The 27,656-nt window shown below is 30.9% G+C and overlaps 3 protein-coding genes across 3 annotated transcripts; 2 read left to right on the top strand and 1 right to left on the bottom strand.

Annotated features, from left to right (window-relative positions):
• The first annotated feature begins 8,902 nt into the window (after positions 1–8,902).
• Positions 8,903–12,326, top strand: LOC124840737 (protein WALLS ARE THIN 1-like). Its single transcript, XM_047316848.2, has 6 exons — positions 8,903–9,254; positions 9,541–9,603; positions 9,732–9,848; positions 10,009–10,444; positions 11,022–11,173; positions 11,791–12,326. Exons 1-6 carry the CDS (start codon positions 9,034–9,036, stop codon positions 11,978–11,980), a joined length of 1,179 nt encoding a protein of 392 aa, XP_047172804.2. The 5' UTR covers positions 8,903–9,033; the 3' UTR covers positions 11,981–12,326.
• Positions 12,327–17,254: 4,928 nt separating this feature from the next.
• On the bottom strand, positions 17,255–18,438 carry LOC148204786 (uncharacterized). Its single transcript, XM_088097689.1, has one exon. It carries the CDS (start codon positions 18,308–18,310, stop codon positions 17,381–17,383), a length of 930 nt encoding a protein of 309 aa, XP_087953815.1. The 5' UTR covers positions 18,311–18,438; the 3' UTR covers positions 17,255–17,380.
• Positions 18,439–19,372: 934 nt separating this feature from the next.
• On the top strand, positions 19,373–23,395 carry LOC148204787 (elongator complex protein 3-like). The gene is made up of 10 exons (XM_047316842.2): positions 19,373–19,693; positions 19,933–20,445; positions 20,548–20,617; positions 20,720–20,892; positions 21,255–21,429; positions 21,792–21,958; positions 22,080–22,299; positions 22,413–22,517; positions 22,638–22,790; positions 23,050–23,395. Exons 2-10 carry the CDS (start codon positions 19,976–19,978, stop codon positions 23,209–23,211), a joined length of 1,695 nt encoding a protein of 564 aa, XP_047172798.1. The 5' UTR covers positions 19,373–19,693; positions 19,933–19,975; the 3' UTR covers positions 23,212–23,395.
• The last annotated feature ends 4,261 nt before the right edge of the window (positions 23,396–27,656 follow it).

The following is a 27,656-nucleotide window of genomic DNA, read 5'->3' on the forward strand; positions in this document are numbered from 1 at the left end:
TTTAAATGTATAATAGTCTTTCTCTCAAATATGAGTTAAGTTTTACTATAAATACCAGAGAAAATATTTGTTCATACATCTATATCAACACACTTTTTATCTAATTCTGATTAATATTAAATCTTACTACAACGAAACATATTTATTTTTGTCTAAGTAAAACACCAAGATACGAATTCCTAACATTTTCTGGGATTGGTTTATTGGGAAAAAAAATGGTAGTGTGAACAATGAAATAAACAAATTAAAAGAAACACATAGTTTTGTTTCTTTTAAGAATTACCAAATGAAACATGAAAAAGGCATATGAATAAATATCATATGAATAAATATTGTAAACTTTCTTGGATAATATTATAAATTATAATATTACACATCTTGCTTACATGTATGTTAGTTTACGTTGAAAATGTATTGGTGACATCGAACATTCATGAGAAAGAAAATATTGCAAATATAATAATGGTCACTCACAAACACTTTAACATTTAAATTACTAACAATTCTATACGTGAAAATCTTACATAGAATATAAATAAAACCAATTTACAATTTAAAATTGAATATAAACATTATTTTACAAATCTATTTTATTAAATTAAATTAACAGTGTGCAAAACAAAAAAGAAACAACATATATCAACTCCAAGTATTTGAGTGAACATTAAGTACTACTACGTACCTTTATATAATTTTTTACTCTTTATTTTTTTACTTTTAATTTATTTTTAAAAGTAATAAATATTTTCTTCTTAAAAAAAATAAATTTTTAATTACTGTTATTTTCATATGCTCAGTTCTTCTTTACACCCTCTTTTATCAGTCGTTCAAATAAAGTAAAATAAACTTTTTATTCTTTCCTTTACGAAGACTCCTATCAATCAAAACTATAAATATCTTTTATTTTACTTCTCTTCCATATTTCTGAAATTCATATTTTATTTATGGGTTAAATATATTTTTTTATCCTTAACTTTAAGTGAAAATTGGAATTAGTCCCTCTTCAAAATTTTGGACTAATTTAGTCCCCAAACTTTAAAAATGTGTGAATTTAATCCTTTTAACCAAATTTTGTTAACTTTATTTGATGTTTCGAACGCATTTCTCAGTTAACATTGAAGCAAAAATGTGTCAAACGGTATAAACAACTCAAATATTATCATGAAACGCACTTGAAACATCAAATAAACCTAACAAAATTTAGTTAAAAGAACTAAATTCACACATTTCTAAAGTTTGGGAACTAAATTAGGCCAAAGTTTTGAAGAAGGACTAATTTCAATTTTCACTAAAAATTAAGGCATCAAAAACATATTTAATCATTTATTTATTTATTTAATTTCTAATACCACCAAAATATAAATGTTAGATATCAGGATACATGCGTAATAACACGATCTACTGACTTGCTATACATTTGGTCAGTAAAGAATTGATAGTTATCAGATATCAACAGATTTTTCTTAAAAAATATGATTTTTTCCTTAAAAAAAATTGAAAAGATGAAAAGGTCTGTTATATCAATGAATGTGTTTGTATTGTTTGAATTTAGAATGATTATGGTCGCATTTGAGGGGGCCAACATGTCTGTTAAAGTGAGAAGGTTCGTTTCAGCAACCAACCCACACTTTGGGCTAACTTTGGGAGTGGAAACCTAAGTGGAAACACTTCTTTTAGCTCCATTTTCTATTTGTAGTGAGAGTGACTCAAGATTTTCCCACTTAATTACTTACTTAATTTATTATTAATTACTATCTACCACAAAAACAAGAAAGAAAATGTTGAAAACCAAAACGAATCCTCCTACTTTTTTCATACTAAAGACCAATACATTCCTAGTTTCACTTTTTTAAATGATGGAAAAAAACAAGTACACTAAGAAAGGTATCTTTACTAATACATTAAATTATATTGAATGGAATTTAATTATTTTTTAAAAGGGTCAAAATTATTTTAAGAGCGTGCTTTTAAAATATAATTTTTTTCTCGAAAAAAATATGATATTTAACCTTAATTTTATTAAAATAAGATCAATTGGGTGAACTATCGTATTTAGATATTATTTGTTTTGAAATTTAAATTTTTTATCACAATTTTATGTTAAAAAGCATACCATATGGAGTGTTAGATGTAAAAATAGTTATAAAATGAAATAAAGATTTTAAATAAGCATTTTAAAGTTGGTAATAAGGGAATTTATAATGCCTTTTGATCTTAATTATTGTAAGAAAATAAAAAATAGAGTATCAAATTTTATTGGATGTTTTAAAATAATAAGATTGAATATTTTAATGTTAAAATAATTTAATAATATAAATAGAATTTCATAAATTTTATTGGATGTTTTAAAATAAAAACTTTTTCTCTGAGTTTCCTTCCCTTCTTTCTAAAATTTTTGACTCGTGAATCATCTGTTTGACAATCAGGAAAGAGATCATGGTAGTAAACTCTATAATACTTACCGATCAGTTTCTATTATAGAACATGTTTCTAGTCATTTTTCTTTTACTTCTTAGTTTAAGGCCATGGACATAGGGTTCTTTGCATGTGTCATTTGATTTCCTTTTCTATCTCTTTGTTTATTAGAGGTCCAAAGAACTTGTTCTGATCATGTTTCTGTGGTTTGTAAGCTTTTTCTAGAGTTCATTCAGATAGAAACATGGGTAATGCATCGTATATTGCTTGGTAACATTTCTGATAAGGTAAGGGAATCTAGTGTTTGTTTTATTTTGAATTATGAAATATAAATTGATAAGTTATTACAATGTGTAGTTATTGTATGTTGAATTATTTTGACTGAAATGATTATTAATGTAAATTATTATTGGATGAGCATGTTTGGCCACATGATGACGGTTAACATTGAATGTTTCTGTATTAGACTTAATTTGTATGATGAATGCTAGTGTTGTGAAGTTGGGTGGTGTCAATTTGGTTATAATGTTGAGAAGAAATGGATTAGGTTGAGTTATTAGTCATTTTGGTAAAAAAAATGGAGGTTTTGATTGGTAAATTTTAGAAGTAAGGATCAAAAGGGAGGAACAACAATTTAGGACATGTTGTAAGGTCATTGGAAACTTATCGGCATCTTGAATTAACAAAAATCTGAAAGGGAAATAGGTAGGAATCAATAGGGTGATTTTGGAAGGTTTTAAGTTAAATTTTAGAGGTTATGGATAGTGAGATTTTAAAGTAGAAGGTCTAAGGCAATGTAGAGTGTTTAGGGTCTGTTTTTGGGTCATTTTTAACTTATTCAGACCCCTAAGTTGTTGTTACGTGTTAGAAAGGGTACAATTGAGTTATGATCTATAAAATGGCGTTTTAGTTGGATTGAGTTGAGTTTTAATGGTTAAATGAGTTTAAACATGATTTGAGTTGTATCATACACACTTGGATAGGTCAATTGATGTTTAGAATACCATATGGGAGTTGTAGATGTAAGTGGAAGTGTATAAGTTAGGACATGTGAGGTTGAGGAGTGCAAATTTTGCATAATTGATGTTCTGCAGAATTCTGCAAGTAGCTAGGCGAGCAAATAGCTCGTTGGGCGAGTATATAGGAGTTTTGACAGTGGGTTTCAGAGGCTGGGTGAGCTCCATCGCTAGGTTGGAGAAGCTCTCTATTTGAGCTCTTGCTGGGCGACGAGAGCTACTCGTTGGGCGAGCTTGTGCTCGTTGGGCGAGCTTGTGCTCGTTGGGCGCCATGGTTCTGGCATCGGGCGAATGAGTTTAGGCATTTTTGGTTGTTTTTGTTTTCTTTTCTCTACTATGTTTAGATATAAATGGTGTGATGTTGTATTGTATTATCAGTAATATGAATTGAAATGTATGAAAGTAGTAAATGACTTTATGCAATTATGAAAAATTTTGGTTTATAAGAGTTTTAAGGAAGAATTCTTAGTGGTGGTATCAAGTGTTGTTGTATGAATGTTGGAAGCTTAGTCTTGGGATTATCCTAACACTCGAATGATAATTCATTTTTCATTAGAGATGAGTGATGCATGTGATGGAAGTAGCAGTAGGTCCTAGTTTAAGGTGTTTTAGTATAGCCTAAGATGTTAAATAGGCCAACCTTGTGTTTGTGGTAGGGTGAAACTCATTGCCAATAACTATGCAGAGCGATAAATGCCACCACAAGTGCATGACCATATCTCAATATTCATACTATATCTGGATGATTAAATCTAGGTCAAAAACATGATTAGAATGTTTGATTAAATTTGTGTAAAATGCAATACATGAAGAAATCTTAATATACCATGCTTGGTTCTTTTTATCATTAGCTTACACTTCTTGTGTGTTTCTTTATTGATACTTATCATGTGATTGATTCTTGGATGATAATATCTGGTAGATGTAAACAGAAGAAGATGATGTATCTTTAGAATATACTCTAGATTTAAATGACTCAAATATACAAGTATCTTAGTACACGTGCTTCATTTTCGTTGTTTTAAAAAACTAAATTTGTATATAAATTTTGGATTAATAACATATATAAAATTTGATTTATAATTATATTTAGATAATTCTGAGAAGATTTACACTGTATTTTCTATTAGTTAACTTATCTGAACTTATGATATTTCCTAAATAATATATTAAACTATTTAAATGGGACGTGGTAGTCATTATTATTTATTTAATGAGATTTAGTTGTGTGTGGATGTTTTTTTTTTTGTTTTCTTTTTGTTTGGTTACATTGAGATCGCTGCTATGAGTCAGCTTGCGTAATGCTCACATTCATATATGTGAAATTATGAACCCTACTTAATTTATTTCCGGGATCCTCTCTGTCTATCTATTTATATATTTGAAAAAAAGAAAACTAAAGTAAAATTTCATATATATTGTTGTTCGATGTCATTATTACTTTAGTTATGTAATCATTATCCATTAAATGGTTAAAATTATAAAAAATTATATAAGGTACGTGTGCACGCCGTTATGAATATTTATAATTCATAAATTATATATATATATATATATATATATATATATATATATATATATATTAAATAGTTCAATTTATAAAGAAAAATATTATCTTATATGTGCTAATGTTTAATGTAAATTATAACAAAAAATTTACAACTTCTATTATAAAAATTCACATATATTTCATCTCTTCATTTGATCATAAAGTAAAATTAAAATTTTAGAAGTTTAGGGATATACAATTTGTAAAAGTATTAAATAGTTTTTCTTATCCTTAATAAATCATTAGATTTTATTTCAATTTCTAATAAGTTTTCTTTAATACATTGGTTTTAATAAATTTATATTTTTCTTTTAACTGAAATAAAATGTTTTAAATAGTGCTTTAAGGACTAAAAGTAAAATAAAAACATAAAAATCATTAGAGATATACGACATGAATATTCTAATCAATATTTTGGCAAATGAAGCTTTTTAATTTCATTAGTTTCTTCTTATATTTCTCAATATATTTTCTTTTTTAGTTTCTTGAAAAAGAAATTAAACTTTATTTTCATTATAAAATAGTGTGTTTTTATGTATTGTATTTACATCATTATAATTTAACCATATTATAATTCTTATCTCTACCATATCCAGTAGATAAAATTAATATTTTTGGGGGAAAGAACTTAGAACACACTAAAATATTCAGTATAAAATTTATTAAAACATATGAATTAAAGGATAATATAATTTGGTTGAATATTTAGGTATATGAATATATTACATATCTCAAATATAAACAATTAAAATAAAAGTTTATACAAATAAAGTTATTTATATGTTTCTTATGGGCTCTCTCGAGCACTTGTGCCAATAGATTATTGGTTTCCATGTTAAAACATAATCATTGCTAGATGTCCAACACAAATAAAAAAACTACAAAAAATTAAAGGAAATTTAATTATTAAATTAAACATACAACACAATTATTCATACAGCATATATAATAATATATTATTGCTAAAAAAATAATATTAAATTTAAACTCAGATACAAAATATTTTATTTGTCTAAAAATTATTTATTTTGGTATATATATCATTTAGAATTTCTTATATATCATTAGTATTTAAAACATATTTTACTCTTTAAAAAAATTCTTAAACAATGATTAATTTTAGTAACAAAATTATGTTTATTAACTAACTTTTTAATATAGATCAATTTTTTCAATATTAATAATTAATGCTAGTAACCATTTAAAAGTCAATTCGTAATAAAACCTGTTTTAATTATCAATTTAGGAACAATTATAACTTTTAGTTTATAATAAAAACTATTTTAATTATTAATAACTTTTAGTTTATCAATTAATATTTAAATTAGTTAACTAATTCTTTTTAATTATTAAAATTGGTCATTGTTTAAGATTTTTCAGTGTTATAATAATTATTTTGTATCTCTTTTTTCTAGTTACATCACAATGTTTATCATGTTTTTTTTTTAAATTCTCATTGTTTGTATTCTCTGCTGTCAACCTCTGAAATATAGAAAAAAAAAACAAAATTAAGGGATCTTCAGTTCAAAATTCAAACAAAGTTTTTCTTCTAAATACTCAAGAAAATTTTAATTTAATTTTGTGATTAAATTGAGATAATTGGACATTAATTAATTCAATGTAGTAAAAATTATTACTTGCAATAGAACATTTAGAAATGAAATATATATCTTTTAGATGATTGGTGAGTAAAATATTATAGGAAGGAGGAAAGTATAGTATTATAGCCAATGGTGTGGTCCATATGATATGATATATTATATGAGTGCTTACCATACATGCTTGATGATAATGTATTATTTGAATAGGGAAAAAGTGTTGGGTAAGAGGGTAAGTGGATTCTCTTTCGTCACTCTGTCTTTAGTTTTTCCATAATATCACAATTATACTCATCCTTGTCATATTAATTAATCAATAAATTATTCAACCCTTTTATAACCATTAAATATAATTTTATAAAGAGATCTTTATTAGAGTCTTTGCACTCCACAATTCATGATAGAGTCTTAAAATTCAAATTGATCAACATAAGATATTATAGATAAACATTAAAATAATATTTATATTACACTTTAAATGTTTTTAAATAAATTTTCCCTCGTGCAGAAATTATTATATATACACATATCAAAGGAAGAGAAAATAATTAATAAAACAGAAAATATATATATATATATATATATATATATATATATATATATATATATTTGCTAACTCTAAAGTATATCAAATTTTAATTGACAAAAATATTCTCATATATTATGGATTTTAAGTTTTAAAGTTAAAGATATTTAAATAATTTCTAATTTTTTATTTTTTATTTTAAATTTAAAATAAAAATTATTAAAATACTCTATGTTTAAAAATAGAGATTTTTTTGTCAATTAAAATTTGGTACATTTTAAGAGATTGACAGAAAATTATTTAACTTTTTAAAAGTTATATTTTTTTTTAAAATTGTTTACAATTTGATTGTATTTTATTTATAATATATCTATATTTACGAAAACATAATGATGACTTTGTATTATAATTTTATATATAAAGTTGTATAATTTATTTATGAATGTGGAAATGACTTATAATTATAAAGATAACAATAATCACCAAAATCAATAAAAAAACTATAAATATCAGTTGTAAATATAATTAATAATTTTATAATAATAAATATTCCTAAAACTAAATAATAAACTCTTTATTTTGTTCAACTTTTTGTATTAAATTAAAATCAAATTACATTTTAATTTTATATTTATTTCAAAGAAATCACACTTGAAGTATAGAAGGCATATTAAACAAACGAAAAAGATATATTTAAATTATCTTTAAATATGATTCTTAAATAATATGAAAGTATCGAATTAAAAAAAACAATGATTTATTTTTAAAAGCTCTCTCAATTTTCACATCTAATATATATTTGTTCATTTTAAAACTTGTTGACTGTCATAAATAATGTAAGATCATTTGATCACTAGAACCATCTTATACAAAAACTTATTGAATCACTAAATATTAAATTATCATAAAACAAGATTAGCCTGTAATTATCTAATTGAAAAAAATCCGTAACAAAAATCTTAGAAGAGTGCAAAAGAATTGAAACAGAAATTGGTGGAGGTGGGGTTTGGACTTTGAAAATGAATGGAACGGGGGTATCCACCACCCTGCTGTCTGGCTTTTTTGTGTTGATGACGGCTAAGCCATTGCTCAATTATCGTCATTCATGGCATGCTGCCAAACCATAACCTGCTAATCTGTTCAACCAGACAATAATCTTCTCACTAAACAAAATATAATACACTTATATATTTATCTATCTAGGAAGAGGTTCACCGAAGATATGAATTTAACCAGAAAGATACAAACACCAATAAGATACGAGTCTAACCATATAAGAGATTAACATCATTATATGTCAAAAACCTTAAAGCAATGAGTTAATAGGTCTTACACCTTTATACAATGCTTTACTTTTTCATTTCTATCTCGTATGAGACTTAGACTCACTTAGATTATCAGATGTATTGATTCAAAGGTAAACTTATTAATTAACATTAATTCTTATTCAGTTAAATTTGCTTTCAAGGATTGTTAACAATCTTAAAGACTGATATTTCTTTTATAAAATGTAGTTTAGAAGTGTTATTACTTATATAAGATGATGATAATGAAGCACACTTAGGGTTAGTAGATCCTTTCTTTGGTTTAAATTTGAAGGGAAGTGCGGTGAGAGTTGTGTTGTCAGGCAAAGAAGGTAGATTATAAAGAAAATGTGGGAGACAACTAAAAACATTCCAATGGTATCAACAGTTGACATAACGTCTTTTTAGGGAGATTGTGGGCCATGCCTATTCCTTCTATTCCACACTCTTTTCTCACACTTCTCTATATTTATAGGTCCTCTTCTCCAGTTTTCTCATCAGCACTTCCTACTCTTCTTCTTCTTCTTCTACCCTTTATAGCTCACACAACGCTACCTACCTACACCTCACTTAACTGCTATTTTGGTCTAAACCAGTTATACCCTTTTGCAGTAATCACTTCTAAATGGCTGATTTAGGCTCAGCCTCTTCCAGGAGAATGTGGTGTTCCATTCCTGAAAGAATGCAGCTGCATGTGGCCATGCTGGCCTTGCAGTTTGGCTATGCTGGCTTCCATGTCGTCTCAAGAGCTGCCCTTAACATGGGTGTCAGCAAGCTTGTTTTCCCTGTCTATCGTAACATCATTGCCTTGCTTCTACTCCTTCCCTTTGCCTACTTCTTGGAAAAGTTAGTAACACATCATCTTTTAAACTTCCTGTGTTTTTAGAAACTTCACAGTTATTTAACCTACATAAATCAGTTGGACCATTTTACTAAAGAATTTGTGTACACTTCTGCATAATAAATAACAGACAGCATACAAAACCACATACATAAGTATTATATATATAATATAACATAATATGTTACGAGTCTTTACATTCATTTGGAGCAATCTATGTTAACACTTTCTCTATAAACTTTCACAAGTAATTCATAATCTCACGTGCAGCTTTGTTTTCCTTTGTTTCAGGAAGGAGAGGCCAGCTATCAGTTTAAACTTTGCCTGCCAGTTCTTTTTTCTGGCACTTGTTGGGTATGTCTAATTTATCAAGCCATGCAAGACTAATTACAGTTAAACTAAATTAAGGGCTTTTTTGTCTTTCAATTTCAAAATATAGAACTTTCCTTTGATATGATATATACAAATGTGGCATTAAACAGGATTACAGCAAACCAAGGTTTCTACTTGCTTGGGTTGGAGAACACATCTCCTACCTTCGCATCAGCAATACAGAACTCTGTCCCAGCAATTACATTCCTCATGGCAGCCATTTTCAGGCAAGCCCTTCTTTAACTAACCAATTACTATTGCTACATATGACTTTGGAAACATTTATATAAACACATGAACTTGATATATATATAATATATATATATATATATATATATATATATATATATATATATGAGTGATGAAAGTTGGTTTGCACAATTTCAGAATAGAGCAAGTGAGATTGAACAGAAAAGACGGGCTGGCAAAGGTGGTGGGAACCCTTTTGTGTGTAATTGGGGCCACTGTGATCACACTTTACAAAGGTCCAACAATATACAGCCCAGCAACCCGTGTGAACAGCATGAACAGCAACACAATAACAACACCAGTGTTTGATTTTGGAACACTCTCACTGGGAGATGCAAAGGGAAAGAACTGGACCCTGGGATGTTTGTACCTGATTGGACACTGCTTGTCTTGGTCTGGTTGGCTTGTGCTGCAAGCACCAGTTTTGAAGAAATACCCGGCTCGTCTCTCTTTCACTTCCTACACCTGTTTCTTTGGCCTCTTGCAGTTCCTGGTCATTGCTTTGGTCCTTGAAAGAGATGCACAGGCTTGGCTTTTCCACTCTGGTGGAGAAGCTTTCACAATTTTATATGCGGTTAGTAACTTTTACATAGAATATTGTTGTGTACTTTATACTCAATTCTAAAAAAGTATAAAACTTGCACACAATTCTGGTAGTATTTCTAATTAGAGCAGGAGTTTTATCAGTTTTACAGCTAATTCACTGCACTGTCATAAAAAAATGGTTTTGAAAACTTAGGACCTTGTGCTTGTTCATTGTTTATTCAATGGTTTGGAATAACATCATTTATAAAACTTGCTTTATCAGACACAGACATACATAAAGTGACCAGTGACCAGTGACCAGCGACCAGAGTCTGTCTTGTGAGTCAGATAAATTAAAATGATTCATCCATGTTTTTTTAGAGGAAATGAAACTGATCAAAAGCTGATCGTTTTTCTAACTAGCATAAGTAATATTTGTAATTAAAATATGAATTTGAAAAGTGCTGCATGGGTTTGAGGCGTGACATTGTATATGGTACAAAAGTGGTTATGAATCATGTTCTGTGTGAATAATGATGGGAAAACATTTACTGATGGTAAGATATGACAGAAAGAACTAATTGAGTTGTCTCCTGTTTTAATTAAGTTTTGATAATGGGTTGCAGGGAGTGGTGGCATCAGGAATTGCCTTCGCTGTACAAATATGGTGCATTGAAAGAGGTGGCCCTGTGTTTGTTGCTGTGTATCAACCTGTTCAGACTTTTGTTGTCGCCATCATGGCAACCATAGCTTTAGGAGAAGAGTTCTACTTGGGAGGGTTAGTCCCCACTACACTCTAACCATCCTTCATTTTCTTCATCATTTCCATCATGTAATGAGTTAACACAACACAACAACATAAATAAGAAAAAGTTACAAAAAAATATTCATGCACGAAGAAGAAAAATGTATGCATGTGCTCATGGTTCAAAGAAGAAATTGAAATTTCCTTGACTCATACAGTGCACAAAATGGATTCCTCAGTCAAATTTTGACTAAACACACACACTAAACATAAACTTCATCTTCCAATGAACGAGAACTTTGACTGCGTATTTCCTGCAATATGCTGAAATGGCCTAAAGGGTATTTTTCTTGTCTGGGGACTGACAAAATGACAAAAGGGCAGTAAACGACAATTACAGCTAGAAAAACAAGTAAATTTGTTACCTTTCGGTGAGACCTGAAAAGGGGTTTCTGCTGAATGATTCTACATTCCAAAGGGTTAAAAAAGTTTGAAGAATTATAGCATAGGACATGTTGAACAGAAGATTGTGTCTCGTGTGCTTCTTTAAGTTAACTTTTTGCTCCCTCTTGATTATTTACCCTTTTCTTTTCTTTTCTAGAATGATAATAATAGTTTTGGTTCTTGGCTGAATCTGTGATGTCACACAGGATCATTGGGGCAGTGTTGATTGTAGCGGGACTATACTTTGTTTTGTGGGGTAAAAGTGAAGAGAGGAAATTTGCTAGAGAACAGCTTGCTATTGCATCCACTACTGATCATAGCATCATAAGGCCTGCAAGCCACGCCAAAGCATCACTTGCTCAGCCACTTCTTTCTTCATCAACAGAGAATGTTTGAACCAGAAAACTCAACTTCAAACCACACCATCTTCTGGTGACAAGAAGAGAAACAGAAGAGAAAAAGTTATCAGTTACACATTACTAGTCACTACTACTATCACTACTAGTACTACCTTGTGTCAGCAAGCTTTGTGTGTGTTCCAACTTCCAACCAGTTTTTTCATCTTTTTTTCCTTTTCTTTATTGATCAAAATGCTTTTGAGTAGGTTCTTTAGAATGAGAGAATCGTGGGAATGATTGTAATGGTGGATGCCACTTAAAGTGGGGCCTGGAGCTTGAAATCCTCCATATGCTTTTGTACGTCAATTAATTTATGGTTTGATTTACGAGAAGAAATTTTGTTATTTGGATTGGATCCTGCAAGATTAAGAAAAACTACTTATGCAATATCAGTAGAAGTGACAAAACACTGAAAAACTCTTGCTTTTTGAGTAGGTTAAGCAGTGAAGAAGATGTTATGACAAAGCAGAGATAATTACCATCAAACAAAATCATCATTGTTGTCGGATTCAACCAAAACCTCTTTCAAAGTCATGAAGATTTATTCATAGTTAATAATGTTTGATGGGCCATTGAGCTTAATTTGCATTGTCCCCAATATGTTGTCATAAAATCTGACAAACAAATAGATACTGCCACGAGGCAACAAACTAACATCTGTCATTGTTAATTCTTCTACAAACATGGACAACTCGACAACATTCTAGGTGAAAATTATTAGCATACTCAACTAACATATCCCAAAAGGCCTATATTTATTTATGTGTGTGTGAAACATTGAGATCCATGATCATATATTAAGTTAATTCTCCCATTTACTTTAAGTTTACTTTATACTAAGAAGATGAATTGATGTTTTTCCTTTTGTAAGGATATTTCTTCTACCATCTTTTGCTTTTCTAGATGCTATGATGGATTATGGATAATAAATTATATGTTATTATTTTATTAATATGTATATTTGAAACAGATAAATCATACGTTAGTACATAATACACTGTTATAAAAAAAATATAAAAAAAACTGTTAAAAAAATATTTTTTTTATGCAAATTGACCATTGTCAGACATTGTTGGGGAAGTGTTTTAAAAATAACCCTTTTTCTTTACATTTAAATTAACAAAGGTAAAGAACATTTAGTGTCAACTAAGAGCCATCATCTTCTCACTTTAATGATCAATTCCATTCATAATTACAATAAAGTTCATTTCACTCAATTTATTTATTTATTTTATAATATTTCAGTCTTGATTATAGTCTCAATCTTTCAATCAAACTTTGCTTCTATGACCCTCGATCTCCCAGAGATGTCAACTTTTCACAGTTTACTTTAGGCAAAAAGCAAAAAGACTAGATTACTTGTCTATTCAGTTCAGTAGAAATAAATTTTAGGAAATATTTTATTGTACACTTTTCAAGTTTTCTACTCCAATTTAATATTTAATAAAAATGTTTTTTTTTTAACTTTTCTAGTTGATTTATTGTTAATTATTTTATATTTTAAAATAAAAATATTATTTTATTAATGTTGGATAGTTATTGAAAAAAACATGGAGAGTGGTCATCACCCGTAATTCTAATTTCTTAAATTAACTTCTTATAATCCGTTATTTTTTCAAAAAAAATTATTAGATAAAATTAAATCATTATATATGCATATACTAATACATGTGTATACTCATTTAAACCTCCTTCTATATAAAATAGAGTATGGTTGTTAATTTTTTCAATTAATTTTCTCATATATAAAATTAATTTTACACATGGTTTTCCATGTGTAATAAATAGTTATTTACACATGGTTTCAAGTAATTATAATTTTTTGTGAAAATAAATATAAAAGTGTATTATAAATTAGTAATAATAATTAATTTAAATACTAATTTTAAAATGTAAGTTCTTGATAATTTTTTTTATTTCAATAATTTAAAAATATATATAAGATCACAGTAAAAATTTTAATAGTCGTACCTTCAATGAAAGTATTTAAATTAAAATAGGAAAAAAGAGTACATCACATTAAGACATTTATTTATTTGTTTTTTTTTTTTTTGGTTAAAAACAAAGTACTTTGAAATAAGAAAAGAAAAACATCATAAGCATAAAGAAAATGGAACAATCGAGTCATAAAAAAAACAGAGGAATTTATCCATTTTTTCATTTGTAATCATAATTTAAGAAAATTACACCATAAACAATAATGAATGCATTTGTGTAAATAAAATTTGATGGGTGATAATTAATGGGCTAATATTGGATACATAATTGCTATCTTCCATTAAAGAAAGCCCATAGTTATCATGTTCAACCTCTGATTGGGTGAACCCCTGCGAAAGCCCAATCATATCAATCCGAGTTAAATTTTACTTTCTTTGTGTGTTTTTTCCTTTCAATTTTGCATCAAATTTACTCAACAAATTTTCAATGGTGGCCCATGCCGTTGTTTGGGTTTTATGCCTTTTCATTTATATATATAAAAACTATATTTTAATCCTTACAAGAATTAAAAAATTATTTTATATAATATATATAACATTTAACTTAATATAATTAAAATATTCAGTTTAATTTTAATTATAGAAATAAATTATTTTTAGACAACATTTTATCCAAAACTATATTCAGTTGCTTTGTATATCATCATAACGGAGAAAACTAATCAAATCACTTATTTTTGCTAACCTATATTTCTTTTTACTGATTACTAGTGAAAATGCATGCGCGCACACATAGTTTATTTTATAATAATAAAAAATAAAAAATATTTATTTCAATTGTTATTAAAATAGAATATGTTATTAAATTTGTAAAATTATATCCTCAAAAAATAATTAGAAAAAAACACTTAAAAAAATATAAAGGTAAAATAATTAATAAAAAAGTTTCTTTATACTATTATATAAAAAGTATTTAATTTTTTAGTGTTGATATTTTCTCTTTCAATTTTAGCTTTTAGTAATCATCGTTTTAAATTCAAATAATTATTCAAAATAAAAAAAATATTTTCTAATTTTATCCTTTTAATAATAACATTTTTGTATTCAAATAATTATTTATAATAAAAAAAATATTTATATAATGAAAAAAATTACAAAACTTATTTTTTTTATGTTTAATACATATTTTAGTGTATATTTTCGTTTGTTTTGTTTAAGGTGGTCATCGATTTTTTTTCAGCATTCAAAGTTGTCTTAGTTTTTGTTTAATTTAATCATTTTCTCTAACGCATCTAAATTGTTTGAGGTTTGAAATTTTGGGTTGGGGATTTGGGTCTGATGTTTAGGGAACAGAGTTTAGGTGAAGGGTTTAGGTTTAGGGTGTACGATTTATGGTGTATGGTTTATGGTGTACATTTTAAGGTGTAGGGCTTAGAGATATAGGATTTAGGGATATAGGGTTCAAGGTGTATAGGTTTTGGGGTTTACAGGGTTTGGGGTCTGGGGCCTAAGGCTTGGGGTTTGGAGATTTGGGTTTAGGGTCTGGGGTTTGGGTTCAGGGTTTGGAGTTTGGAGTTTGGATTTTCGGGTTGGGTTTTTTGTGGGTGTAGTGGTTCATGGTGGTTGAGGGAGTGATGTTAGTAACTCGCGATGGCACTCACAGTTACGAAGAAGGCGAACAATGGTGGCTTGTGGCGCTGCCCCAAGTGGTTCGTTGTTGGTGGGTGGTGGCATGATTCTAGGCGGTGTTGTGGTTCACAATGTTTGAAGAATGAGAACATACTCGTGGTGGTTACTATGATTTGGTCTTTGCTGGCATGATGATGAACAAGAGTGGCTTGTGATCGCTTTGTGTTGCTATGTAGTGGTTGACGGAAATGGAAGGTGCAAGGATGACAAATTGCCGACAAAAGAAAATGTGATCTAGTGGTGGATATGGTTTTGGGTGGTGAGAGATTGAAGATGATGAGGTGAATAGAGACAATGGGTAGTCACTCAGACAAAATCACTAATGACACATGTGGACACTCTTTAATTACGATTTAGACATTGTTAGAAAAAAATGACCAAATTGAACAAAAATTACAAAAATTAGGACTATTTTGAATGTCCAAAAAATTCGATGATCATTTTAAACAAAATTGACGAAAATAAAAAACGATATAATTTAAACCTTATTTTATAATATTGTTAATAAAAAATTATAGTTTAATTGATACAAAGTATAAATAGACATACATGAACTATTTTCTCACTAGTATTAATAAATATAAAATGAATGATGAAATATGTGCACCAAAAAAATAATCAGTGAGCAGTTAACAAAAAATAATTAAGATAAAAGAGTCACTCGTTATATCTTGATTTGATTAATTATTTAGTGTGGTTGTAATGATAGTAGACTCGGGACATGATAAATTAAGAACACAAACAGATTTATGAACAGTATTACTTGTATGTTGTAGTAATGTCTTTTTTGTTTCTAAAATGAGATAAATTTCCTTGAGAGTAGGTGGATATATGGTGCTTCCATGGATAATATTCTAGTTTGAACGGAAAGGTTTTATAAATTACTTTATTTTAAATAATCTAGGGATGATTTTACACCACTCATAATATGCTTGACTATACCATTATTTATGTAATGAACTTATAATTAACTTTTGAAACTAAAGTTTATGTAAACAAAAAAAATATTTATAATTAGTTTGATCTTAATCTTTGATGAGATGAATTTAATACTAATATTTTGAAAGATATTTGTTTGCTATTTTGTATTTAAGCTAAAGTTTGTAAACCAATATTTTTTAAGATTGATATTGTAGAGTGAGTTTGTATTTGAATGATGACTAACTTATATATGTTTCTATATATACTGATAATTAACTCTTAACACCTTATTTGTTTTATCTTTTTCATTAACTGTAATTATATTTTAGTATTTCACCAAAAAATTAATGCTACAAATTAAAAAATAATTTTAAATTATATACACATGAATGAACTTTATATGTGTATGTGAATGGTGAAACATTTCTATACTAATTTAACCACTGATGCTTTATTTCAAAAACATTACAATTTAATCTAGAAAAGATAAATCAAAATATTTACTAAAAAATCTTGAAAGTGCTTATATTAAAAAATAATTACTAAACGAAACTTTTCACGAAGTCAATAGGGCAGAATTCTCCCGTCAACTTTTCATACAGCTCACCAAAATTTGCAGCTTGCCACGGAAATGCTCCTACATTTTCTCTTTTTCTAAATTCTTTGACTGAAATTTAATAAATAAATAATAAATGGCGTAAAATAATGGAAAATATTGTCAGATATTTGATTCAAGATCATCACTCTTATTGCAATTACGTATCATATAACTTTAAGAATTAGTTATTCCATAAAAAGTGGTTAAAGATAATTTCAGCTAGATCAAAAAGGAAAACAAATGAAAAAAAAAACTACAGTTCTGAGGATGAATCTGCATCAAAACCTTGAACACCGTCATCATCATCACCTTGACTTTCCTTAACGTTGTTGATGTTGTTGTCGTGTCGTCTTCGGCTATCACAGTAGAACACGGTGGTAACAACGTAGCTAAAAACAACCACCACCGCATAAAAACACATAAGCAGCGGTTTGTTCCAAACGCCGATCTCCGTATTCCGATTCTCCAACATGGCTTCCACTTTCCGGTTTATAAAACCCGAAACAAAAACAAACAAGGCTGAGAGAACCCACCCGCACACCCTTCCTCCTTGAATTAAACCCCACCCGACCCGAATAGCATCCCATCCGACCCGATCCTCCGCCACGGAAACCACAATCCCAAGACTCAGCACCGATAAGAGGTACACCTCAGCACCCGACCCAATAATCCGAGTGAGGACCCGGATCAGTAGAGGTGACCCGAACGTTGCTGCTGCGAGGACGCGTGGCACGAGGGAGAAGGCCATGAGGAGGACGTAGACGAAGACGACGGTGACGGCGGGGCCCTTCCAGTTGGCGGCCCGGGGAGAGATGGGTTTGCCGTGGGCGGCGGTGTGTATGGCGGAGACGGCGGCGGCGAGGGAGATGGGGAAGGAGAGGAGAGCGTAGAGCAGGCGCGTGCGGAGGAGAGAAACGGCGTTGTCGCGCGACTCGTGCCAGACGTGGCGCGCCTCGACGCGCGTGTGGGCGACGCTTGCGACGGCTTCGAGGTGGTAGATTTTGGAGCGGAGTTGGTGGGTGGAGATTGCGAGCGTGAAAGTTAGGAAGGAGAGAGGGAGCGTGGTGAAACAGAGAATGAAACAGAAGATGAGTTTGTTGGTGTGAATGATTCTGAGGGAGTCCCATAGAATTTTCAGTGGCGAAATTACGAAACTCAATACTGCATCTTTGCCTTCCCACATCTTTTCTTCTTCTTCTTCTTCTTCTTCTCACAACCTCACCTTCTCCATCTCTTCCTCCCACTGTTCTTCACTTTTTCCTCCCACCCCCTTTCCTATCTAAACCTATTCAATTTTAAAATTTTTATTTTAATTTCTCCAGATTTTTATTTTTTTATTAATTGTTTAACTTATTTTTCATTACATTTTTAAACTATTAAAAATAAAATTATTTTGGTCCCATGATATTTGGTTTCTAAGAGGTGTATAGTTTTTGTAAATGGGATATGAAAGATCGAAAAGGACTAATAAAAAGTCCACCTTCCTTTTTATAATAGTGGTAGATGTTTTTAAAACTATAGTTTTTATGCGAATATATATATATATATATATATATATATATATATATATATATATATATATATATATATATATATATATATATATTATGCAGGCTTACATAACTTGGTCCGCAGTGAAAATCGAATTTTAGGGTTTGAGAGATTAGGAACACAGCATGGGAAATTACGATTTTCTCTGTCCTCTCTCTGAATGGCCAGACAAATGGAGTGTGTTCATTTTTATTTTATTCACAATCATAAAATAAATAAATATAATATTCATAATTTAATTTTTTTATAATATACATTTTAAGATAATATTTGATGACATATTAAAGATTAAATATTAGTATAAAATACCGTTTAATAAATTTAATAGAGTTAATGTCATATTAAAACGTTATTTTTAAAAGCTTGGTATCAAAAATTGACAAATTTCTTTCACAATTAAATTTTAATAGTAAAGACATATTTAACTTATGATGGAGATTAGAAATAAAGATATATTCATGTTTTCCTTTTTTTTAGAAACATGAAAATAAAATACATTGTGTATAATAATTAATTATTAATAGAGCCGATGTCTGAAGGGAGGCACAGCACTGTATATTCGCTGCACTTCAACACTGCATTGGAGTTGGGCTGCTGCTGGGATTGGGCCTGCATATTAAAGAAGACGGCGACGTATTGGAGTGGGCTGAAGCCCTTGGCAGCTGCTGCCTTAGGGGTCTCATCTCACACAGCAATTTGGCAGAAAAGCAACTTACCCTCGAGCTAGGGCTTGGGCGAAGCGGAAAACGAAAGAGAGTGGAGCTCTAAGGCTCGTGCCACTTAACCGGGACTGCACGTGATCGGAGGAGCTCGAACCGGCTAGGAGTGGAGGCCGTCCTATAGGAGTTGATACAGATATATGATTAAGTGAATGCAGAGAAATTCTCTTGGCAGAATAATAAATTATGTTTGGAAGTATGAGGGTGTAGCCCTTTGATTTTAGATGACCAGCAATTGTGTGTTTGGGGAAGGAAATTAAGGCGATGATGTTTGGTTCAGTCCATCGTATCGAAGGGTATGGGGAGCTAATATTATATGTTTCGTTTTGCTTGAAAGTGTGTGATGCATTGTTTGATTTCTGTCACAATCATGATTAAAGATGCTGCTCTGCTTGATGGCTGTTATGATACTGTTAGAATTTGTTGTTTGGTTCTGATGAATGAGTTTTCATTGATTGAGTATTCTGATATGAATTGGAATCATTCCTTGCCCTCTGTGGGATTGGGTTTTGAGTAATGCCTCTTTTGTTGTCAGGTTTTAGATAGGATACACTCGTTGGGTGATTAATAAGGGATTAATGTCTATGGCGGCGGTGGTGGAGGCGAGGAAGGCCCCGCGGCCGGGAAAGGGCGGTTACGAAGCGCACGGCCTGAGCGAGGAAGAAGCGCGTGTTCGAGCAATCGCGGAGATCGTGAACTCCATGGTAGACCTCTCCCACAAGGGCCATAACGTGGACCTCAACGCCCTAAAGTCTGCAGCGTGCCGCAAGTACGGCCTCGCACGCGCGCCTAAGCTCGTGGAGATGATAGCCGCGCTCCCCGATGCGGAGCGCGAAACTCTCCTCCCCAAGCTCCGTGCCAAACCCGTCCGCACCGCCTCCGGAATCGCCGTAGTTGCCGTCATGTCCAAACCGCACCGCTGCCCGCACATCGCCACCACCGGGAACATCTGCGTTTACTGCCCTGGCGGTCCCGACTCCGACTTCGAGTACAGTACTCAGTCCTACACCGGTTACGAACCAACCAGCATGCGCGCGATTCGTGCGAGGTAGGGTTGTGGTGCTGTTGTCTTTTAGTTTAGGGGTTAGGCTTGTTTTATTTTGTATACAAACTCTTGTGGTAATTTTTTGCGTTGTGGAACTTGAACTAGGTATAATCCATATGTTCAGGCAAGGAGCAGGATAGATCAGCTTAAGCGTTTGGGTCATAGCGTAGACAAGGTTTGGAGCTCATTTTTATCTCTGGAATAGTCCAATTCAAGTGCATGAAATTAGTGTAGATGTACTGTTTAAGTTTCTTATAATTATGGTCATTGTTTTCAGGTTGAGTTTATCTTAATGGGTGGTACCTTCATGTCTCTTCCAGCTGATTACCGTGATTACTTTATAAGAAATCTTCACGATGCTTTGTCTGGGCATACTTCTGTCAATGTGGAAGAGGCAGTAGCTTACTCTGAGCATGGAGCAACCAAATGTATTGGCATGACAATTGAAACGTAAGTTGTCTTTTAAGTAATTACATCTGCATTAAATGTGAATGTTTTGAGCCTTGGTCTGCTGGTCATGTGCAGTTGTAAATGAATGATGTTCATTTGTTTTTCTTTTGGTTAATATAAATAATACATCCTTTGCAGATCAACATTTTTTTGTGCAGCGATTAAAATGATATACTCAATATGAAAAGTTATAACTCAGACAGACTGGTGCAATTATGAAATTTGTAGGGTGTTTCTGCATTTCTTGTTTGTGCATATCTGTAATTAAGTTAGTGGAAACATATTGGGAAATCTACATGGCAATAGTTTGCCGTAACACATCTATGATGAGCTTATCAAGTTTGTGCTTCATAATTTATCAGGAGGCCAGATTATTGTCTTGGGCCTCACTTGCGCCAAATGCTTTCTTATGGTTGTACACGATTGGAGATTGGAGTCCAAAGCACCTATGAGGATGTTGCCCGAGACACAAACAGAGGACACACTGTAGCTGCTGTAGCTGATTGCTTTTCCTTGGCTAAAGATGCTGGTTTCAAGGTTTCTTACTCTTGTTTAAATCTATACATTCAGTAGAAAGCATTACTTTGTCCTGAGCAACCATTCCCCTATGTGTCTCTCTGCTCTATCTTTTTTATACAAATATATTGATACATATTTCTAGTCATGTATTTTGAATCAACTTTTACTGCCTCATCATATTTGTATAGACTATAACTGGAACAAGTTTTAGATAGATTTATTAGTATGATAAGCCAACTTAGGCGCTACAAATAGTCGACATTTCTGTAGTTGTATTTCCTTTTACACCGCGGTCTAGGTTAGTCATGTATCATTAATTTTATCCAATTTTCCCCTTTTGTCATTTGGTTTATGCTTATTTTCTCTGGCTTTTGCTTTAGGTTGTTGCTCACATGATGCCTGATCTTCCAAATGTTGGTGTTGAGAGGGACATGGAAAGTTTTCGGGAGTTTTTTGAGAGCCCCTTGTTTAGAGCAGATGGGCTTAAAATATATCCTACACTTGTAATTCGTGGAACAGGGCTTTATGAGCTCTGGAAAACTGGCAGGTATTTCAAATATTTATTTTTATTGGACTACTTCGTTTCCAGAACTTTTTAATTTTTCTCTTTTTTCTTTAAAAAATTAAACTGTTCTGTAGAAGATAAAAAATCATTACTAAAATTGTAGGTATAGAAATTATCCACCAGAGCAACTTGTGGACATCATAGCAAGGATCCTTGCAATGGTACCACCATGGACACGTGTTTATAGAGTTCAGCGGGATATTCCTATGCCTTTGGTTACCTCCGGGGTTGAGAAAGGGAATTTGAGGGAGCTAGCATTAGCTCGAATGGAAGACTTGGGATTGAAATGTCGTGATGTTCGGACCAGGGAAGCTGGAATCCAGGTTATTGTGCAGAGCTGATTTTGTTTGGGAATTTTGTGTAACAAAGTCTGCTGACACAATTTATTTTCTGATACCATTTTGGAGCAACCCACAAACATTTTCTATCTCTGTAGGATATTCACCACCAAATTAGGCCAGAGGAGGTGGAGCTTGTTCGGCGTGATTATATGGCAAATGAGGGTTGGGAAACATTTCTATCATATGAAGATACACGACAAGTAGTTTGATCTCCCTTCCTTTTTCTTTATTGCTTGTGCCTTTTTCCCTCTTTAATTGTGAATCAAACCTGTTGTCGAAACACAGCAATGACCTTGAGCGAATTCTGTTCTTGCAAACAGGATATCCTTGTTGGTTTGTTGCGTCTGCGAAAATGTGGCCGCAATACTACATGTCCAGAGCTTATGGGGAAGTGTTCAATTGTTCGTGAACTCCATGTTTATGGGACTGCCGTACCAGTTCATGGACGGGATGCTGACAAGCTACAACACCAGGTAATATTGTGTTGCACATATGGAGAGGACATGCAACTTGAATAGAAATTTTCACAGGATTTCATTGGATCAAATCAGTAAACAGTCTGATTATATTTGCTGACACAATTTTAGAATCTGCAAGCTGCCATGTTTATGTAAAACTCTTTAGACGAATGCTGATGATATTCATTCATACTGTGGCTTTTTTATATGTAATCACATGTCCTTTTTCTATTCTCTTGCTTGACCTAGTTTGGACCAAAACTATTGTTAACAGGGTTATGGTACACTTTTAATGGAGGAGGCAGAGCGTATTGCTTGCAGAGAACACAGATCAACAAAAATAGCTGTAATTTCAGGGGTGGGCACACGCCATTATTACAGGAAACTGGGATATGAGCTTGAAGGACCTTACATGGTGAAATATTTAGCGAAATAACACACTAGTTAATTCTTATGTAATTTTTGTAGCATAAGTTAATTATATGTTTCATTTGCCAATCAAAAGACATTCATTTGTGCAGAGGTTCCCTAACGCCCCCTCCCCCCAATTCTCTCTCGGCTAGGTTTCTTGAGATTTATTCAATATCTTTATTATACGTATCTTTTGAAGTTGGTATTCACTTTCTTGTACAAGTTTGTCACCATAGAGATGTCTCCACTTGCTATCATATAATCTCTTTTGGGTGAATGGACATGTTTTTAATAATGAAGAGACCTAATTTAATTTTATATTAATTTTATCTGAGCTCGGAAAATTCTTGGTCTGTTTGGTTAGAGGAAGGGAAGCGAGAGAGTTAATTTTGTTTGTTTGGTTGTGAGAGAATGAAAGAAATAATTTTAAAATTAGAGGGATCTATATTTTTTTTATTAAATCAATCCAATTATCCAATATTTTGAGAGTTTTTTCTTTTATTTTTCAAATTTCTTCAAAGCTTTTTGAAACTTAATTAAATAGCTATATTCAATTTTGTTCCGTGTATTTTTTTTCAACTTGTTTTTTCTGTTTTTCATTATCTGAATTTCTTACTTCAAATCAAATGTCATTTGTTGATCACGAAGGATTAATTAATCAATTTTAGTATTCCATTAAACGATAGATATTTTTCAGTACATGTTTTTTTTTTATTTAGTACTTGAATATCGAAGTTCTTGTACATGTTTAAGAGGGGTAAAATAATCTACAAACCACGTCAAATTATGTTAGTTATAAGAAATTTGCATTGTAATGTTTTTTTTTTTAGTATTCGGAATATTGATTAGAGTAATTTGAAAGATTCTCATATTTTCTGCCCCAATTCTAGTTTAAAAATCGATATAGATTAGTTTTAGAATAATGTTTGAATAGTAAAAGTCACATCAGCACAAATTTGAGATTTGGTGGTGAGATTTTGAATATCTTGAAGTTTATGACCAAAGACAATTAGTTTAGATTAATTAAATAAGTTTAACCAATAATTTTTTTTATTTAATTTGCTGTGGTGATAAATGAGTGAACTACGACATAGAATTTGTTATTGTATTAAATATTGAAGAAAAAGCAACTTAGAAATATAATAAAATTTAATAACTTATTTTGTTTTATTTCTTTTAACCATTTCAATTTCATAAATTTATTTTTAAAAGACCAACTTTTTAAAAATAATTTAATGAGTTTTTTCTATTGAATAAATGTAATATTTCTCTTTATAATTAATTTTACTCCTTTTATTTTGTTTCTTCTTTCTTGTTCTTGAAGCTTGTTTTTATTGAGTATTCTAACCACTTCTATCATCTTAGCACCTAAGTATTTTAGCTACTCTTAACATCCTTAGACAATTCTGGTATCTACCTGATATGTTACCTAGTTGAGTATCACCCACTCTTAGTTGCAAGTGTTTTAGTTCTCTCAAGAACGTACCACAAATCCACAACAGATGTTTAATTCTCAATGAGAGGATATGTTTACGATTACAATCTGACACTTGCATATTAATCTTTAATCTTCATGCTTGTGCTTGCTCTTTTTCTCTTCTCTTTAATGAGGTTGTTCCTTTTATTAGAGAAACATCAAACGATGTAAGCGTGAAGAATAGTAAAGAGAATACTTGCTCTTTTTATCTTCTCTTCTTCAATGAAGTTGTTTCCTTCGATTGATAAGATGCATATGAAGCAGGCGTTGAACAACAATATTGTTGATCATTTAGCTAATTTTGATTTATATGCTCCTTCTCTTCTCTATTCTCTCTAGATGGAAGAGCTTCAGATGATGTGTATGAGTTTGGTCCTCTCCTTCCCTTTTGATGTTTATCAAATAAGGAGGAGAAAAAAGATACACACATCAACATCTAGGAGCATGTACTCAGGGGGAGTACGTAAGACCATAGGATAAAATATGATAACACAAAATCAGAGGGAGTTTCCAGATTCTTAAAAGTTCATGCATAACTTTGTACACATTTATGTAATATGTTTATGTGTATAAATATCAGTTCATCTATTTATTTTGTGCTTTGATTTTAGTCTTTTCTTCACCTTATGCTCTGATTGTTTACCATGCCTTGATTATTTTGCCTTTATTTATTTTAATTGTTTAGACACTAATCCGCATGCATTAGACAAAACAATAAGAAATATAAATTCGCAAAATGATTAAACAACTAAAAACTTTAAACGATTCATAATTGCACCTCTGTGTTGAACTAAAAAAAATCATATCGTTTAGATGTATTTTTTAAACATAAAAAAAGAGATTATTAAGACAAAATCATCTATAAGACTAATAAGTATAAACACTCTCATATGTTTTGAAGTTTAACAAAACAACATTAAACAAAAAGAGAATATAAAAATGTCATCACTAAATTATTAGGATAACAAAAACTTAAATGTTAAGCTCAAAATCTCTAAATACCTAGTAACATAGGAAAGCCTTAGAAAAACACTCATGCCTAAACGAGACATTATACTAAACGATTCCCAAAGTTAAAGTGCCTATGAGAGTTGTGCTAAAAGCAAAAGTTATATTGTTCCAAATGGTAATCAATCAAACTCTCAAAAAGAATGTAATAGTGTCAAGACAATGTTTTTGGTAAAAGCCCTTTAAAAGTCTCGATCAATATTCCAAACACTTATAGAGGACAAACTTGCTAAAACGATCTAGCTGAAGGAAGCATAATATTAAAGTGTTTATAATAGACTAGACGACACCATGGGCTAAACCTCCTATTTTATCCAACGATGAAGTTCTTAATCAACGACTGGTATCTTTATAGAAAAGCTTAAATGATAAAATGTTGTAGAAAATGTAAAAAGAACTTTGTTGTTCTAAACACGCATTAAATGTCATTAAATGCTAACTTTCAAATACAACAAAAATGATAAGAGAAAAGACATATCTCTTGCATGCATATCTACTTTATTTTATGGAGATAAAATAATACATGCATCCACCTCCTTTATTCAAAATATATAAGAAGTGGATGTTAGAGACAAAGAAGACATTCATGGAATGTTCTCTGCATCGGATGACAAGAATTATGTAATATATGTATTCCATTTAATATATTATAAACATTTTGACATTTTTTAGGTCAAGATAAAATTTATTATTAAAACTCTGGTAATTGTATGGAAAAAAATTAATTGAGAAAAGTTACAAGAAAACTTAAGAACTCATTGATTCCTAACTACTCGCCAAACGAGCTACTCGCTCACCCAGTGAGTATACACTCGTCTAGCCTAAAACTCTCTAGAAAAACACTTTCCTATTCGTCTAGCAAGTCATTTGCTCGTCCAACGACTCTGCATAATCTTCAAAACTTCACCAAAAGCACCCTCTCAACATCACTTGACCTCTTTTAGGTACTTTTACCAATTTCAATCACTTCCATTTGATAATATAAGCAACAACTGACCTATCTAAGCATATATAATTCAACTATAATCAGTTCTAAACTTATTTTGTAAAAAAATTGTAACTTAAACCAATTAAAACCTCAACCAATAGACCATAACTCAAATCTACCACTTTTAATCCATAACTCAGCCATTTAGGAATTTGACCAAGTCACAAATGACCTAAAAACATACCTCAAACACTCCATTTTACCTCAATCTTCATGATTTTAAAATTTACTACTCCAAATCCCTAAAATACACTTGCAAACATGCCAAAATGACTACCGCTTCATTCTTAAACACATATCAATTAATTATCATCTCAAACAAGTTACAAATGACCAAATTAACTGTCATAAACCACAAATTCTTACCTTAGACCAATATTTAAGAAAATTACCTCTCAAACCTCTATTTTAGACCAAAACTGACCTATTACTCTACTACACCTTTCCTCTTAACGTTTCAACCAAAATTAACACAATACAATCATACCAACCGCATTCACAAGGTTACTCCAAGTTTACACAGAATTGACACAAAGAATCAAGCATCATACCATTCATTATCCTCAATCAAACACAATTAACACCAAAACGAGCATTTTAGACATGGCCAACCGTATACAATAACATACACACCAAAAATCACAATTTCATACGTTATAATCCAATTTAAAGAGAAACAATAGCTTCTCTTACCTTATACTGAAGCTACTAAGCTCTATAAACGTCGAAACCCTTACTTTCGACTCAAGGAATCCTAAAAATGCTTACAAACCGTGAAATTGAAATCAAATTAAGACCTTAGGATCACTGATCAATAAGGAACAAGAAAAGAAAGGTGGGCGACACATGCGTTACCCCTAAGCTAGAGATTTTAGGAACAAAAAAACAAGAAAAAATGAACATACCTCACACTTCTTAGACACTTTCTGATCGTCAAACAGATTATTAAGAGTCATATACCTTAGAAAGAGAAGGTAGAGAAACTTAAAAAATGAAT

This window comes from Vigna umbellata, chromosome 1, assembly GCF_029865625.1.
Source record: "Vigna umbellata cultivar VRB3 chromosome 1, Vumbellata_1.0, whole genome shotgun sequence".
Classification (NCBI taxonomy): Eukaryota; Viridiplantae; Streptophyta; class Magnoliopsida; order Fabales; family Fabaceae; genus Vigna; species Vigna umbellata.

Coding starts and splice junctions, on each gene's coding strand:
- LOC124840737 (XM_047316848.2), top strand. CDS start 9,034: ATGGCTGATTTAGGCTCAGCCTCTTCCAGGAGAATGTGGTGTTCCATT. Junction 9,604..9,731: donor TTTTTTCTGGCACTTGTTGG/GTATGTCTAATT, acceptor GGCATTAAACAG/GATTACAGCAAACCAAGGTT. Junction 11,174..11,790: donor GAAGAGTTCTACTTGGGAGG/GTTAGTCCCCAC, acceptor GATGTCACACAG/GATCATTGGGGCAGTGTTGA.
- LOC148204786 (XM_088097689.1), bottom strand. CDS start 18,310: ATGTGGGAAGGCAAAGATGCAGTATTGAGTTTCGTAATTTCGCCACTG.
- LOC148204787 (XM_047316842.2), top strand. CDS start 19,976: ATGTCTATGGCGGCGGTGGTGGAGGCGAGGAAGGCCCCGCGGCCGGGA. Junction 22,300..22,412: donor CCAGGGAAGCTGGAATCCAG/GTTATTGTGCAG, acceptor CTATCTCTGTAG/GATATTCACCACCAAATTAG. Junction 22,518..22,637: donor CATATGAAGATACACGACAA/GTAGTTTGATCT, acceptor TCTTGCAAACAG/GATATCCTTGTTGGTTTGTT.